Source organism: Eublepharis macularius, chromosome 12 (assembly GCF_028583425.1).
Source record: "Eublepharis macularius isolate TG4126 chromosome 12, MPM_Emac_v1.0, whole genome shotgun sequence".
Taxonomy (NCBI): Eukaryota; Metazoa; Chordata; class Lepidosauria; order Squamata; family Eublepharidae; genus Eublepharis; species Eublepharis macularius.
The window spans coordinates 63,065,088-63,082,234 of NC_072801.1; the positions used below are offsets into that span (position 1 = coordinate 63,065,088).

A 17,147-nucleotide genomic window follows, 5' to 3' on the forward strand; every position below is an offset into this window, starting at 1 on the left:
AAGTGGTCTCAAGAGATCCATCAGTAAAGGGATAAAGAGGGACCACAAACTTCACTACTATTACTGTAAACAGTGAGGGACCACAGACTTCACTACTATTGCTATAAGTATGATCGTACTGGCAATTCCTATATTGTTTAATATACCGGTAATGGAATTTGCCTATTCTCTGTTTCAACATTGTTTAATCTGTAAACCTTTCTTTTTCTTTTTTCCCTTTTCTTTCGCTTTAAATCTTGCAAATTGCATGTGTATACCCATTACATGTATGTTACATGTATATGGAAATGTCCTGATATTGAGAGCCAGTTTGAGGTAGTGGTTAAGAGTGGCAGGACTCTAATCCAGAGAACTGGGTTTGATTTCTCCCCTCCTCCGCTTGAAGCCAGCTGGGTGACCTTGGGTTGGGCCAGTCATAGCCAGAGCGCTCTCAGCCCCACCACTTCACAGGGTGAATGTTGTGGGAATAACATACTTTGTAAACTGCTCTGAGTGCGATAAACCAAATGTTATTGTTATTATGACACTGACTCATGCTATGTAATTTGCCTTGCATCTCAGTGAGACAGGCAAACTATAAATGATGTAAATATAAATAAATAATTTAATTTTAATTTAATTTATTGTATTTATATTCCTCCCTCCCCGCTTTCGCAGGCTCAGGTCGGATAACAGAATACAAATATACACATGATTAAAAACACCCTAAAAAACACAATCATCTCAGCTACATCTATTACATATAAATAATTTTTTTTAAATTTTTTAAAGCAGCACATAGCAAAAGTTTAGTGTATCACACAGAGGTGTGATAATAAATAAATAAATAAACTTTGCCTAGTAGGCTTGCCACCATCCAGGTGGGGTCTGGAGATTTGGAATTACAGCTGATGCCAGACTACAAAGATGGAGTTCCCTGAAGAAAATGATTGCTGAGGTCTTTCCCTCAAACCACACTCTCCTCCAGTTCCACCCCCAAATCTCCAGGAATTTTTCAACACAGATTTGGCAACTCTAGCAACTTTGATCTTTCTCCGAAGTCTCCCCTTCTGACTTCCACCAGCACAGCGAGCCCCACGCCGCCTTTCCGCAAGCCACGCAACAGGAGCTGAACTGCTTTCGGTTTCCATTTCTGAGGCTTCACTCTCGAGAAGCGAAACCGGCGGAAGCTTTAAAAGCCGGCGGGTGAAAAGCTCCCAGCTGGTGTCCTGCTGCGGCGTTCGGACGTTTCCGTGCGATTGCGGAGCCGGGCGGGAATCTGCGTTGGGACCTTAAGCCGCCATCCTTCCTGAGACGGTAAGTTGAGCAGGAGCGAGGTTAGTTCCTCTCTTCGAGAAAGAGCTAGCAGGGCAGGGAGGAGGAGGGCAAAGACGTTTGGAAGGTAGATTGCTAATTACCCACAAGAACGTCATACAAAGGGCGGTATAGCAGGATAGCGGGTCGCCGTGTTGGTCTGCAGTAGAACGGCAGGGTTCGAGTCCGGTGGCACCTTCCAGACCAACAAGCTTTTCAGAATGTTCGCTTTGGAGAGGCAAAGCTCTTTTCTTCAGACACCTTCTGTCTTGAAAATCTTTGTTTCAGTCCAGTGGCAGGCGCCTCAGAGACCATCAAGATTTTCAAGGGTGTGAGATTTTAAGAGTCAAAGCTGTTCTTCACATACCCGCTTTGGTTCTCCAGATCTTATACCCTGAAAATCTTCTTGGTCTCGAAGGTGACGATGGACTCCAGTCCTGCTATCCAAAGGATGTGATGCTCTAGCACACCTCTGGGAATACCACTAGCGAGGCATGAAGGCAACAGCCTCTGGCATTTCTTTGTATGTTGCTGCTGAGCCTTGGAGGTTCCATTAAACTGAACTTTTAAAAATGCTCTTCATGTGGGTGTGTTGTGGGGGGGGGAAGGTTTGTTTTTTAAGCATTGAGGTTGTTCAAGAATAGAGCGCCCCCATCTGGTGGGGCAGTGCCCTTTACCCCCTTCAGAAGACCGAAGCTGCACTAAGAGGTTTGGTGTGGTAGAATGGTTAGTGTTGCAGATGGGCAGAGAGAGATTGGGGTCTTCTGGTTCTCCTACGCCCCCAAGGTCATCAGTCCGGAGTCTAACCTACTTTGCAGGGGGGGGGGAAACCAATAGAGTCCCGTGACACCAGCCTAATTTATTCTAGCATAAACTTTTATTGGACAGTTTTCATGAGTCACAGCTCACTTCCTCAGATAAAGTGAGCTGTGACTCACAAAAGCCCCTACCACTATTTTTGTTAGTCTTAAGGTGCTACTGGACTCTTGCTGTTTTCTACTGTGTTAAAACAGAATCTAATGAATGCCCCTGAACAGATTATCCTTTTGGCTGGAGCCTGAGTCACACCTCTCCCCCCCTCCCCCCAGTATCTGATGAAAGAAGATCTGACTTATGAACGCTTATGATGGAATAAATGCTGGTCGTCTGTATTTTGGTGCTGCAGACTAAAATGTGTGTGTAATTTCAGGTGGGTAGCCTTGTTGTAGAACAGCAAGATTTGGGCCCAGTAACACTTTAAAGATCAACTAGAGTCCCAGGGTATGAGCGTTCAAGAGTCAGCTCTTGCATCTGATGAAGGGAGCTCTGACTCTCAAAAGCTAACCAGAGCTGGCCCTGCTTAAGCTTCCTAGATCTGATGAGATCAAGCTTTGTCTGGACTGTCCAGGTGAGGGCTGTACCACAGTCCCCAGTGAGAACTGCCTGCCTGCCGGGGGCTTGCTCTGGGGATAAAATGGAGAAGAAATTTTGTCTTGACTTCTGTGATTTGTAGGGTGGGGGTAAAAAAGAGATGGATAAAATGGCATCTGGGCAATGACATTGCAAATGCGCACATGTTCACTTGCACAATATGAAATGCACCAAGGGTTGTCTCCTCCCCTTGGTTTCTTGCCTGTAGGAGAGGCAAACCTCCCAAAGGCTTTTTGGCACAGAGAGACGGTGATGGGAAAAGGCTGAATGAATCTTTAGAACAAGAAACAAAGTTCATGTAATGCCTTTTTAGGGCCAACCAAAATGACAGTAAACATTATGTAAGCTTTTGAGCTCATCAGTCCAGATGTTGCAATTTTTTTAAAAAATGGAGGAGGGGAAAACTAATTTTCCAGATCTTAAGATACACTCAGGCCACCTTTGGGGGTTAGACTCCCACAGTCTCTAATTTAATGGCTGTAGGTGTGAGATTACAGCACTTGGCTTCTGGAAAGAAGGAACAAACAATGGAAAGTCGTCTTGCCTAGGAAAACAGAGTCTAGCAGTCTGCCTTGCCCGTGGCTTTAAAACTCAACTAAAAGATGGCACCCTGGCAAACCACTTTGGGGCACAAATACTTTTCTATAAAAGCTCAATGTGTTTGTTTATGAAACTCTGGCTGGAGCTTTGCCCCCGCCCTCTCAAGGAACTTTCCCCTTTGCGGAAATTGTGGTCTTTGGATAGTTGTTAAGGGGGAGATAGAAACTTACTTAAAGTTAAAAGGGGGTATATTATTATATTCTATTGAATTAGTATAGAGTTATAGTATTAGTATTATAAAGTTAAGAGTAAGATAGCATATTCATATGGGAAGTCATAAGGTTGAATAATAAGGTTTTATAGGTAATAGGGAGTATATACGATATTTTAGTGATGTAATAGAAGTAATAGATTTATAATATAGATAATAGGTATTTAAGGAATAGTATATTACATATATATTTTTTCTTTTAGTTAGTATATGTACCTATTATATACTTATATAATTTTTATACTCTTAATTTAGATAAGTATTATATTAAGATAATACAATTAAATAGACTAGATTAGTATGTATTATATATATATATATTATATATATTATTATAGACTTTAAGAATTTATATTATATATTCTTTAGGTTAAGTTGGGTATGGAAGACTGTTCGGAGTCATTAGAAAAGGGGGGGGAAAGGATGGGGAAAATGCAATGGGGTGGAAAATGATAATGATTATTATGTTTATGTTTGTAAACCCATCCAATAAAAAATTCTTTAAAAAAAAAAAGGAACCTTCCCCTTTGCCCTCACCAAATACCCTTCTTCTTTGGCCCCCACTCTCCTTCCTACCCCGTTTCCCTTTGTGTGTCCCCCAAGACCCTTCCTCTTTGTTTTGGAAAGGGGAAGGCTTTCACTGCAAGGGAGGGGGGCTGGAAGCTTGGCATTCCCACCTTGCAGTTTTTGTAGGGGCCCTGCTAGTATTGTTTAAATTCAAGGGGAAAACCCCAAAGGCACAGAAACTGCAGATTCTCTAATTTTAGCTCATCTGAAGACCTGTACATGTGGTATGCCATAGACGTGGTTGCCCACTTAACTGTTTTGCCAGAATTGAACACTTATCCACTGGCACTGCAATCCTAAGCAGAGTTAAACCCTTCTAAGTTAATCAAAGCCAGTGGGCCAAGGAGGGTGTAACTCTGTTTCTCCTACCCCGCCCCAAAAGCTACAAGATAGACTGCTTTTGCAACCAACTAGAATTTTAAAAACAGTTTATGAAATAGTAATTTTAGGAGCCTTACTGTTTGCTTTCTTTTCTGTTTTGTTTGTTTGTTCATAGCATTCATTTTACAGTTGTTAGGTTGTTTAAAGGCTCAGGGTGAGACAGAGCGCAGCTTTAGGCCTCCATTTGCTTTTGCTGTGAAGCCACGCCCCTTCTTTGTAATTTTTATGCAGAGAATTGTGTTTGTTCTTGTTGTACGGTTGTGTTTTGTTAATATTTCTAAAGTTCTGTTGGGAGCAGGAACACACAACCCATGTACCTTCTCTGTGTATAACCTGCTTGTTGCCTGCAAAGATGCATGGCCAGTTATAGCTTAATTCAAAGTTTGTTTTATTCAGAAATCTTGCCAAGTTTAAGGGGGAAACTTTTCTACTAAATGTGCTCGAGGCTGTGCTTTTAGCATTGAATGATGTTTGAAAGAGGCCTTGGTATGTGTGTTCATGCACTTTCACATCTAGTAAACTGGTTTTGCAGGGGTTTCTATTTAAAAATAATGACCAGAAGTCACAGCAGGACAAAAAAAATATTGCCTGTAACCAGGGCTTTTTTTCAGCTGGAATGCGATGGAACAGAGTTCCGGAACCTCTTGAAAATGGTCTCATGGCTGGTGGCCCCGCCCCCTGATCTCCAGACAGAGGGGAGTTTAGATTGCCCTCCATGCCACAGCGCAGAGGGCAATCTAAACTCCCCTCTACCAGCCATGTGGCCATTTTCTCCAAGGGCAACCCACTGAGTTCCACCACCTTTTTTCCAGAAAAAAAGCCCTGCCTGTAACCATTGGAAGTGATGCCTCATCGTAACCGACTTTGGGCTGGAGGCTTGCTAAGAGAGTTTAAAGTATCATAGCAGTTTTTGTGTACTTCTTTCAGTGTTCATAGCAAAGCAGTGTGCAGACTGTACTGATGACATATTGCGATTTTCCCCCAATTCTCTGCATTTTTCTCCCCACTTTTGCAGGTTTCATCATGTCTGAGAAACGGGTGGAAAGGTGAGTGAAAAGAATGATTTCTCAGGACAGAAAATGTCTCTTGATAGGTCTGAATTCAGACTTGACACCAAATCAGAAACCAGTCAACGCGGGGGGCATAAAACCATGGCTTTACATGGTTTAGCATGGTGTCTGGATGGGCAAACCATAGTTACAGGTTGCCCCACTCAAAGGACTATAGAAATGAATGAATTTATAAAGTGGAGTGCTGAGAAGATTGAAAATAGACAAGGGGCTTGAAATCATGATTTGCCTGTTTTATGTTTGCAGTGCAATCCTATGCAGAGTTACTCCAGTTTAAAGGCTCATTGATGTCCAGTAGTTTTCGTTAGCCTGGAGTAAAAGTGTATAGGATTGTACTGAAAGCATCAGCCATGGTTTGCTTGTAATGGTAAGCACAAACCGTATGACATCTTTATTCAGTTTGTGCCGGATGGACTGATCTAGAACCATCTTTGGTTTGATGGCACCTTTTGCTCATCTCTTTCTTTCTCTCTTTTTGCCACAGGAAGGGCTTTCGACAGAGATCACCTCCATTTCTGAAATACTTGCAGAGCATTCTCCGCAAATACCCAGATGGGGGCCAGATCTTAAAAGTAGGTTCTGGGGTTGCTTGTTTGTTTGTTTTATAATCACATTTTTATTCTACTTTTATTTATAGTCTGCCTGTCTCACTGAGGCACAAAGGGATTACATAGTGCAAGTCAATACAATACAATAAACAACTTGAGCATTCATTGAGTAAAATTCCAATACGATCAACAGTTAGGACATTCAATTAACAGACACAATAGGGTATGGTTGCAGAAAATTTGGAAACAAGCATAAATCTAAATTTGGAGATGAAACCTTTCTGAAACAAAGTGTAACTAAGTAACACAACATCTTTAACAATGTGGAAATTACCCAGTAGGAGCAGCTCTACATCAGCAAGCAGCACGCAGTAGCATAGTCTATAGTCCCTATCTCTTACCAATGCATCTCTTTGAGGTATTTCTTATGACATAGCCCTATAATCTGAGCACAAAAGCCTCCTGAATAATTAAGTTTTGCATAATTTATGGAACGCCAGGAGAGAAGGAGCTTTCCTGACTGCCTCAGGTAGACCATTCCATAAGGTGAGGGCTACCACAGAGAAAGCTTGTGTACAGGCAACCGTTGATTTTGCTTAACTGCAGAGCGATACCTGCAGAAGGCCCTGTTCAGATGAAAACTTCCATGGTGAGACATGGGGGAGAGGCAGTTGCACAGATACAAGGGGCCAAGGCCATGAATGGGCTTTGAATGAGATAGTCATGAAAACTGAGCCCAGTTACTGATGGGTATGCAGATGATATCCAGCTCCATGTCTCGCTGAAAGCAAATGAATTGAAATCGAACCTGGACAACACGGAAGTGATACTGGCTGGAAAAGCAGAGATCTTGGAGGACGTTGTGCTTGTTACACAGAAGAAAAATATAAAATGAGACCATAAATACAATTGTAGATAAGCCAATCTAATCAACAACTTATTGGCAAATTGCAGGAAAAAATTAATTTCCTCTTTTTAAAAACATGTTTGAAAGGGGTGTGTGTTTGATCCTCTGCACATTGTTCCTTTGATTATTAGTTTCTCCACCCCCTGCCCTTCTTTGGTCTTCTTGTGTTGCATCTTAATTGTAAACTCTTCAGACATATAATTTTGCAGTCTCCAAAGCGGAGGACGGTGTGCTGCTACTACCACTAATAATCATAATATGAGAAGTGGGCTACAGCAAGAACAGGAGCAGAGCATTGGGAAGGGGTGTGTACAGCTCCATAGCAAGAAATTTGGAATGGAGGTGAGGGCACTGCGAGGAGGGTCATGTTGGAGTGATTCGGCTTTATGAAATGGTTTCGACGACATTTTAATGTTAAAAATCAAGCCTAGTGCTTGTACCTTTGCAATTAATTGGCCAGGATACTGGAAGTTAAGGTTACTGTTGATTATAACACTCTTATGTGCATCTTGCCTTCATTAGTTCAGGGGACCAAGAACTTGTTTGTTTAGGGGGGAAAAACCCTAAAGCAAAATCAAGGGAAACGTTTTGAATATTCCTGTGGGGGCATTCTCCCCGCACAGGACCTCAGTGGCCAAATTCTTGGTGTGAAGATGTTTTTACATACACAGCATGTAAGAGATCCTGCATATTTAGATAGTAAAGAGTCCAGTAGCACCTTTAGGACTAACTAACTTTATTGTAGCATAAGCTTTCGAGAACCACAGCTCTCTTCATCAGATGCAGATGCTCTCATCAGATGCGGATACATCTCTAACTCTTCTGGATCTATGCATATGTAGAAGAGAGCAATGGGTGAGAGCAGAGAGAGGTGACTGGACTCCTGTGTTCCCTGAACAGGATCTAAGCAGGGGTGTTCCCTCTTTTCTCCTGGGAGGGAAAGAATGAGAGGGGGGGGAGTGTAGCACCTTAGAGCAGGTAAGACTGGGGGCCTGGACAAACTGATTTTCTGGGGAAAGATTCCAGGCAATGGGGTGACCCCTGGGTTCTGTTCTTGCCTTCATCTGTTGTCCATTCCATCCCTCCATCCGTTGTCAATTCCCTACTTCTTCCCAAAGGAACTGGTCCAGAATGCAGATGATGCGAGTGCTAAAGATGTGATCTTGATCTATGACGAACGGAAGTTTGGGACCCAGAGACTTTTCTCAGAGGGACTGGCGAGTGCCCAAGGTATGGACTAGGCATTATAGAGGGGCACCATGTGGCTGTACTACATAGCCAAATCATAAACCATGTAAAACAGAGACTGACTGAGGAACACCCATATTGTATTATTTGGGGTGCAAAAACCTGTGGGTAACGCCCCATAACTTTTAAATGATAATGGTGGTGGTGGAAGGGGGAGTCAGGGCTGACCAAAGAACTATAGGATGTTAATATATTCTTCACTTTTCTGTGCTAGAAGCAGGGTAAGCATCTTCTAGGTTGGAGAGAGAGTTTGGGAATGGGAGAGGCCAGGACAAGTCTTGGGCACAAGTCTAGGAGCTTAGAGCTGCTGTTGGGTGAGAACCAGGGCTTTGGGATCCTTTGGGAATCTAGTGTGGAAAAGAGACAGTAGGACTTTGAGATTCCCTGACGTGTTGGGGTAGTGGTGGGGAGGCTGCAAAATAGGTACTTTCAAAGTCACGTCTGGTACTCCCGCCCCAACCAATTGCAAACCACAACATGCCAATTCAGACACCATGCCAAGCCACAGATGAGCTTTCTTGCAATGCAATCCTACGCACAGATATTCCCATCCAAGCATATGGACATCAAAAGACTTAGACTGGAGTAATTCTGTATAGGATTGCATTGCCAACCCCAGCTCGATGTGGTGTCTGAGCTAAGGAATCCTTCAAGCATCCTGGCCCTTTCTAGACAGCCCCTTTTCCTTTCTCTTAGGACCTGCGCTTCTCGCCTACAATGACGGCCTGTTCTCCGAGGCTGACTGGGATGGCATCCAGAGCCCCGGCCTCAGTCACAAAGTAGATGACCCCTCTACGGTCGGGAGATTTGGCTTGGGCTTCAATTCAGTTTACCACATCACAGGTGAGAAGTTCTGTGCAATTGGACTTGGGGGGGGCAGGTCTTTAAGCCAGAGGGGCACATCTCCCCAGGGAGTGAATTTTCATTTTGAAGCTGAGATTCTGCACACTGTGCATGCATGCACCCCACCCCACCCCGCCCCCATTTCAGTTCCTGGGCAGAGGAAACTGAAATTATGTTTCAGAAAAGAATCAGATCCTGCCAAACTGGGAATAAATGTTTCTGGATTTCCTCTTGGGGCAGTGGTCTAAACTGATGCTATTTAAATAATTTCCCACCCTTGTCCCTTGTTAGTTGGGCATCCAGCTCTCTGTGCTGAATCAGGGACATTAAGTGGAATGAGTCACCCCTGTAAGAAAATACACGTCTTTGTGATCAAATTTCCTCCCTTCTCACTCTCCAGATTTCCCATCTATGCTCTCTGGTCAATGGCTGGGAGTGCTGGACCCACAACAAACAGCCTTACATGATGGGGGGCAGCTTTGGAGTATGGACGAGTGGGAAGAGGCGTCTGACCAGTTCGAGCCGTTCTGGGCAGCCCTGAAATCGCTAGGCCGGCCGTATCCTCCTGCTAAGGGCTACTTCCCTGGCACCTTGTTCCGCTTCCCGCTGCGGCACAGTCCCTCGGAGATCTCTGAAAATCTCTACAGCCCAGGACGGGCACAGGAGCTGCTGCTCGCCTTCTTGGACGATGCCCCCATCAGCTTGTTGTTCCTCAGGAACATCCGGCGACTGACGCTGGGCCTCATTGGATCCGATGGTGCCGTCCGTGAGTTACTGAGGGTTGAGGCCACTGCTCACTCTCTTAACGGGCCAAACGTGGGCCCGGGTATCCCTTGCTGCGTGCCGAAGGTTGCAGAAGGTTGGCTGGACAGAAGTGGAAATGCAAGTGTCCTCCTTCATGGCTCAGACAATGCTAAACTGGATTCTGCAGTCAGCATCACCACGCTTGCCCTGTGTGGCACTGGGATTGGACAGGCTACCTGCCGGGATTGGTTGGTGTTGTCAGCGGTAGCTAAAAAGGAAGCCTTTCCAGAACTCTGGGATCTCGTGGATTCAGTGAGCTCTGAGCCGACACTGTCCTTGGCTTACCCCTTGCAAGGTGGGTGCGCTGGCCGCCTCAGCTGTGTCCTACCACTCCCTGCAACGGAGGAGAATGCCACCGGCCTGCCACTGCATATCAGTGCCCCTTTCCAGCTGACAGATGACCGAAGACATGTGCAGTGGTCTGAAGAAGGGTCCCGAGCACGCAGTGAGGATGCACGTTGGAACCACTTGCTGATGGAAGAGATGTTGCCGGTTGCTTACTGCCAAGTCCTGTATCTGGCATCTGGCTATCCTAGTGACCCGTATGGGGCATGGCCAGACCCAGACCAAAGCCAGCAACTCCGATTCAAGGCTCTAGTAGCTCGCATATGCCAGAGATTGATGGACATGAAACTTTTGGTGCGGGTTGGAGACGGAGATCCCCGTTTGCTCCTCCCCTGTGAATCTGTTCTCTTCCCAGAGAAGGTGGTAGATAAACCAGTGGGTCGGGCACTGGAGAAGGCTCTGCTCTTGGCAGGGTCACAACTGGTGGTTGCCCCTCCCCATGTTCGTCGTGCCTTGAATTTGGGTGCCAAAGGCAGGGCAGAAGTGCAGGAGGCAACTGCAGGATTTGTGAGGGAGATTCTCCGAAAGGCTGCCCACATCTGGAGTGAGATACCTGACTTGGAGAAACTGTTACTGTTGGAGTACGTGACCGAGGATGGGTGCTACCGGGCGCTGAAAGGTCTGCCACTGGTGCCAATGGCAAATGGCCACTTTGCCAGTTTTGGAGATTCTGCAGAGACAGTGTTTGTTGAGACCCATAACTTTCCCAGGTGAGCGATCTGCTTGGCTCTTTGGTTAGGCCAGCATAGTTGCATTCTTCTTTCTGTCCTATAGCAATGTTTCACCCCCCAATAAATGGTCAATCTGAGACTTGCGAAAGGTTATGGTTTGCACATGTTTCCGTTCTGGCAAGTACAACAATGGCATAAGTTTTTTGTCAGGCAAAGACCACAAGTACAAACAGGAAGGGTGTTGTCAAAGACTGAAGACTCGACTGTCCAAGAAACAGGTCTGCTTCATTACTTTGCAAAGAACAAATATAAAGATAATTCACTCAAAACAGTGAAAGAGTCAACTGAAAGTGATGTGTGGAACATTCTAGATTGAATGGGATGAACTGACAGAGCTAGCTAGCTAGGGTATGTAAATCTTCTAAACAGGGTTTGGCCGAGGGCTGGAGATGACGATCCTACACTGAGGCCTGTGCAGAGTTCTCATCCCATTCTGCTGCCAGATTTACTGGGTGTCCTTGGACCACTTGGTCTCTCAGTCTATTTTATCTTACAGGGAGGTTGTCAGGAGGGGGAGGGGGACATGCTTGCTGCCTTGAGCTTCTTGGGAAAAGGGTGGAATAGAAATCTAATGAATAATGTCCTGCTTCGTGTATCAAGCTAGCTCCTCCAAGTTCCTGTTGCTAACAAGTCTGCATATGATTCCTAGAGACCAAGTTTGATGGTGTCAGATAGGCATACGAAGTGACGAATTCTGGTCTGTTATCAAAACAACAGTCTCATAGGTCCTTCATAACTTCATAACTCCTTCATAGCCGCCCAGAGCCCCTGGGGATGGGCGGTATATAAATTGAAAAAATAAAATAAATAAAATAATGCACACTGCAATCCTATGTAGACTTTTCCCAGTCTAAGCCCATTGTTTTGTGTACCCTTAGACTAGATTAACTGCACAGGGTCGCACTGTCTTTGTGGCATACACATTAACAAACGAGCCTACTTGGATCAGACACAGGACTGAAGGTGCTGTCCACCTATGGACAGCTTTGTGTAGTTTCTCTGTTGTTGCTGTGGCTGCCAATATAGCACAGCAACAGAAAAGCTTCCACATAGTGGGTTTCCCCACATTTTCTCTGCCCTACTCCCCTGCAGCAGGCAATTCCCCCTGCACCGCCAGGGGGAGATTTTTTCAGCTTGTTTAAAAACCAACAGTTGACAGGTTATATCATTGTAACTATCTATTAGGTTCTCTGAATTCTCTGATTTCATCTAAACAAAAAAAAAATTCTCTAGGCCTTTTTGTTGCAGAGATAAGGGGAAAGGCCCCTCTCTAGCTTCATTTTAATATTTCTCAAAACATTTACAGCAAAGCAGGATTGCAAGAAAGACTAGGAAAACCTGCACATAAGTGCCACGATTCTGTAAGGAAGTGAGGGGTGATGACTTGCTTCTCTTTAGCATCCAAGCTGGGGCAAATAACTTGTGCATAACTGAATTAAGTGTTCTCAAACCAAGATCTAAAAAAAGAAAATACCCAGTACCTGTGATTCTGTCCAACAGTACAGTTTGGAGCCCTCCCCACTTCCAAGGTGGGCAGGTCATGCTTGCCAGTAGAAGGTTGGATTCTTTAGGATAAGTGTGTTTTGAAAATTTAAGGTCAGTCTCTCTCTTTCAATGCCTGTCTTTAAAACATACAGATAAAGAAGATATTGGTGGTTAAGGATTGTCTTCATAGCAGAGGCAAAAGTTGTAAGGGTTTCTTTCTGTTGCAAGTGGGTTGATGAATCGGTCTCATATGTCCCCTTCACTAAGCAAGAGGCAGTTTCTTCATACTTTGAATGACAGAAAGGGCAACTGGGGCTAATTGTGGTAGCAAAAGGGATACCCCAGCCAGTCTTTTGTGGAGGGGGAATATGTGAGTCCCTCCCTGTGTTTTGCCCCCCTCGATCCAGGCCTGGAGTGTGCTTTAGTACATGCTGGTCCACAAGGCCTTCTGGCCCCCAAGGAAGGTGCTCTAGGGTCGCTTTAAAAAGCCTATGAAGCTGCTCCATTTGGTTTCTAGCCACTATTATTTGATACAGAGCAGGGATTGTTGGCAGCATGGCACTGGGTACCAAAACGATGACTGGCATAACAGGCAAGGTGGCACCTTTGAAACAATGGCTAAATTAAAGTTGGATTGCTGCCCTCTGCCAGTCCTGCATGCAAAGCCACTAGAAGCCCAGATACCTAGTGAAAGGACAGTGGCAGGGGAAGCAATTCCTCCTTTTGCCTTCTTCAGCTGCCCTGAAAATGGGCACATTGGAGCGTGGCTAACTCTGGAGACTTGTGAGAAAAGGAAGGACGGACTTATTCCTAAAGTACCTTCGGTCACTAGGTTGGCATTGTACCTCAAAGAAGTTTAAATCTGTGGGCCCTGCTACTCCCTCAAAGTTTCCCTTAGCAGCTAAAGGAATCCACTATATGCTTTTGATATTTACGGGTTTAGAGTCTACATGACTCATGCCACATTTCTTTGCCAACTGAGATAGTCCCACACTGGGAAAATGTCTTGTGTGGTGTCCTCTTTCCCACCTCATCCTTTCTAGCTTGTGTCCCTTGGTTTTTCAGAATCCTCTTGCCTGGCCTCGATCACCAGTTTTTGCCCAAAGATCTGAACCCCGAGCTGTGGAAGCGACTGCAAGCAATTGCAGAACAAGGTGAGTTCCCTCTGGCCAAGAGAGACAAAAGGGTCACCTCTGGTCTGATTCAGCCCCCCTATTGACCAGCTATTTGACTAGGCCCACCTGCACCCATGGATGCAACCACCGAAAGGGCTTGCTGTTGTGACACGCACACCTCCCTTGCCAAAAAGCTGCAGTGTCCTGCCCTTTCCTCTCCCATGGGGGTCTTAGAACGAATTCCCATAGAATTCTTTTCGCGTTGGTCCCTGCCAAAAAGAGCCACCCTGTTCTGATGGTGGGTTTTTGTGATGACTCCTAACTGTAACTCTCTTTCTACTGAAAGATGGGGGTGGATCCTACTCGGAATAATAATAATTTGGAAGCATGAATCAAATGTTCTGGGTTGCCTGGGGCCATTGTTTCCAGAAGATTTGGATGGTGTTCATCTGTATTGGAGCCTATATGCATGCAGCAGGAGGAGGGAATGGAGCCTTGAACTGGCGGAATGGGCTGTGCCATTTCTGCTAACAGTGGGGAAATCACATTCATAACCCCCTCTTCTACACTCCCGCCCGCTTATCCTTCCTTCCCAGAGGCTTTGCCCCATCAACGGCAGAGGTTCTCACCCAGCTCTGTCTTCCTGCAGTGCTAGGCTCCTGCTAGGGGGAACGTGTGTTTTGTGCAGGGAGGTATTCAGAATGGACTTGCCCTCTTCCCGCAATCTGGGATGGCACAGCTGCTTCTGCCACCTGACTCCTTTAGCATGTGCAAATCTGGCCTCAGTATTGTAAACGTGATACGTATTTCCTTGGTTAATTGTAAATTTGCTACGGCCAAGGGCTAATTGCAATAAAACTACTCATGTATTTCCTTTGCATTTTTGAACATCAAGATGAGTCAACAGTGTTATTAGGGTTCCCAGGTGCCTGCTGGTGGTGGGCAAACTCCCAGGGGTTTGCCCCCTTGGCTGCCGATCTGCCAGCAATTGGCAAGAGCTGGCAAGCCCCTAGAGGTCGCCTGGCACTGGCAGGCACCCCAGGATCACACGTGGCGATGTTACTCCCAGAAGTGATGTCATCACGCTGGCTGCTGGAGCGCTTGTGTGCTTCATTTTGAGCTGAGTTTGGTCCCAACACAGAGTGCTGGAGCCCTCCTGTGGCTGGCGCAATGACATCACTTCCGGAAGTGATGTCATCGCATAGGCACTAGTGTGTGTGCTCACAAAGAGACCACACCACTGGCAGAAGGAAAGTGCAAGCCTCCTCCCCTCCCACCAGGAGGGTATAGCCCTAAGGGTGGAGTAGTGGTTAGTGCAGGAATAAGATCAGGAAGGCCTGGATTCAAATCCCCACTTGGCCATGAAGCTCACTTAATGATCCTAGTCTAGTAACTCTGGTCTTTTCTGCGCAGGGTTTTTTCATAGGTTCTGGCCCCATACTGCATTGGTTTTTCTCCAGACTTCTGACCCCAATTCAGTCTCTAAACTGCTTCCCAGACTTTTTTTGCATTCTGCACAGAGAAAGGCTGCAATTGCCACAGAATCTTTCCCCAGCTTTTCTGCAGTTTTTCTTCCGGCACACGTACCCCGATGTTTTTCCCCCAGCAAAGTCAAATTGGGGCCTTTTGGAAACGCAGAATGCTTTCTTTGGTGTGAGGCCTGGCCCTGCCTTTTGTCCGCCCCTTTCCCCCCCTGAATCCTGATTGGTTGAATAGCAACTAATCAAGTGTTTTCCTGAATTAAAAAAAATTAAATAGCAACCTTGCAACCTTGGTGCTATTAAAACAGAACCCCCCCCCCCAAAAAACCCTTGTAAGTTTCCTCAGCCTATCCACTGAGGAAACAGATAAGTCCTCAACAGAACGGAGCATGTTTCTGGAGCAGAAATAAAAAACAGACACCACTTCAGTTTAACTCCTTCAAAGTGTAAAGTTACAGAATTGAAGCCATATGGGGCCAGAACTGATTACTAAAGCAGATCCAATCTTCATGGGTTGAATAAGCAGAAAGCCTACTGTAAAGCTCACCATGTTGAAAAGGCCTGACAGAGTTGTTGCGAATATAAAATGGGGAAGGCAAGCCAGGCGTGCTGCCCAAGGCTGAGGAAAACAGGCAAGACAAACCTCTAGTTCTATTTGGGATAAGATTTAGGATATTCCCCCCTTCCCCCTCCACCATCACATTTTCTTCACATGAAAATACAGGACTCTGTAGCCGTGGCTCTTTCCTATTTTACTACCAAAGGCCTTTAAGCTAACTAAGCTTTCTAATCGATAAGAGCTGGATAAGCAGTTAAAAAGACATTTTCCTTTTTAATTGGTGTCTTTGTTGAAAGCTAAAGGGAAGAAACAAGATGGGAAATAATGGGGAACTGAAGGGATAGACACCTACTTATATATGAAGAAATCAGAAGCAGTACATGTAGGAATTTGTGAATCCTGCTTGTAAAAGAGTACAGCATGTGGTGATCCCACATGTCAATTACAGTTACGGAGGAGTCCCAGATGTGAGGTTCCAGACCCATAGTTTTTTAAAAAAATAAATGTATTATATGGTTGTTGTGGGTTTTCCGGGCTGTATTGCCGTGGTCTTGGCATTGTAGTTCCTGACGTTTCACCAGCAGCTGTGGCTGGCATCTTCAGAGGTGTCACTGTGACACTGAGAGATCTCTATCTTTTGGTGCTACACCTCTGAAGATGCCAGCCACAGCTGCTGGTGAAACGTCAGGAACTACAATGCCAAGACCATGGCAATACAGCCCGGAAAACCCACAACAACCATCGTTCTCCGGCCGTGAAAGCCTTCGACAATACATTAAATGTATGATACTTCTGCCCCTTGCTTCATCAGAAAGTCCAGATCACCTGGCAAGGAGTTCCCCAGTGTCTTTCTATCTGTGCACTGCTCAGGCCTGGATCTGTTTTGTTTTTGGCAATGCTGCAGCTTCATGTGTGCCCAGATTGTGCACTGGGCCTAGCTGGGCTCCTAAACATATAGGAGTCTTGCTGCATGAGAAGCAGGTCTCTGTCCCCAAGGATGAATGCAAAACAAAGGAGAGCGTTTTTACAAAGGGATTATTTATTTATTTGCATCATTTATAGTCCGCCTTTCTCACTGAGACTGTAGGCGGATTACACAGTATGAGGTTAATACAATCAGTATCAAGTACATTTCAATACAATACCATAAGGTAAACATATACAAGTTTAAAGACATAGCATCAGCAAGGATACATATACATAGTGAAGCAAAACATAATCAATTCTAGTATAAGTATAAGGAAACAGCTCAGGAGGATGCCTTTATAAGGAGATAAGATTGTGGTCTGTTACTATGTTTACTGTACTTCTTGCTGCAGTGTGCTGTACCTTTATCACTCCCTTTCTTCAGTATGGTATATCATGCCTTAGACAGTTTTGTGCTTGCAGTGTGTTTCCAGTTCTGTAATCCTAGTCCTATGGCTTTGTTTGTTTGTTTCCTTGTTTGTTTGTTTATATTCTGTTGGACCCACAAGTGGGCTCAGAACGGACCACAATAAAATCAACAGGGTAGCATAAAAATATAAAAACATCCATAACAATTGATTAA

The 17,147-nt window shown here is 45.1% G+C and overlaps 1 protein-coding gene across 2 annotated transcripts in view; it reads left to right on the forward strand.

Moving 5' to 3' along the window:
- The first annotated feature begins 1,186 nt into the window (after positions 1–1,186).
- Positions 1,187–17,147, forward strand: part of LOC129338693 (sacsin-like) — a 29,250-nt gene continuing 13,289 nt past the window's right edge. Inside the window, exons 1-7 of one of the 2 annotated variants that reach the window (XM_054993113.1) lie at positions 1,187–1,296; positions 5,478–5,508; positions 6,017–6,104; positions 8,106–8,217; positions 8,932–9,078; positions 9,479–10,937; positions 13,509–13,597. In XM_054993113.1, coding sequence (XP_054849088.1) covers positions 5,486–5,508; positions 6,017–6,104; positions 8,106–8,217; positions 8,932–9,078; positions 9,479–10,937; positions 13,509–13,597 — 1,918 coding nt within the window. In that variant the 5' untranslated portion in view covers positions 1,187–1,296; positions 5,478–5,485. Of the gene's footprint in view, positions 1,297–2,424; positions 2,483–5,477; positions 5,509–6,016; positions 6,105–8,105; positions 8,218–8,931; positions 9,079–9,478; positions 10,938–13,508; positions 13,598–17,147 lie in introns of those variants that run through there. The other variant, XM_054993114.1, reaches the window with a different exon arrangement.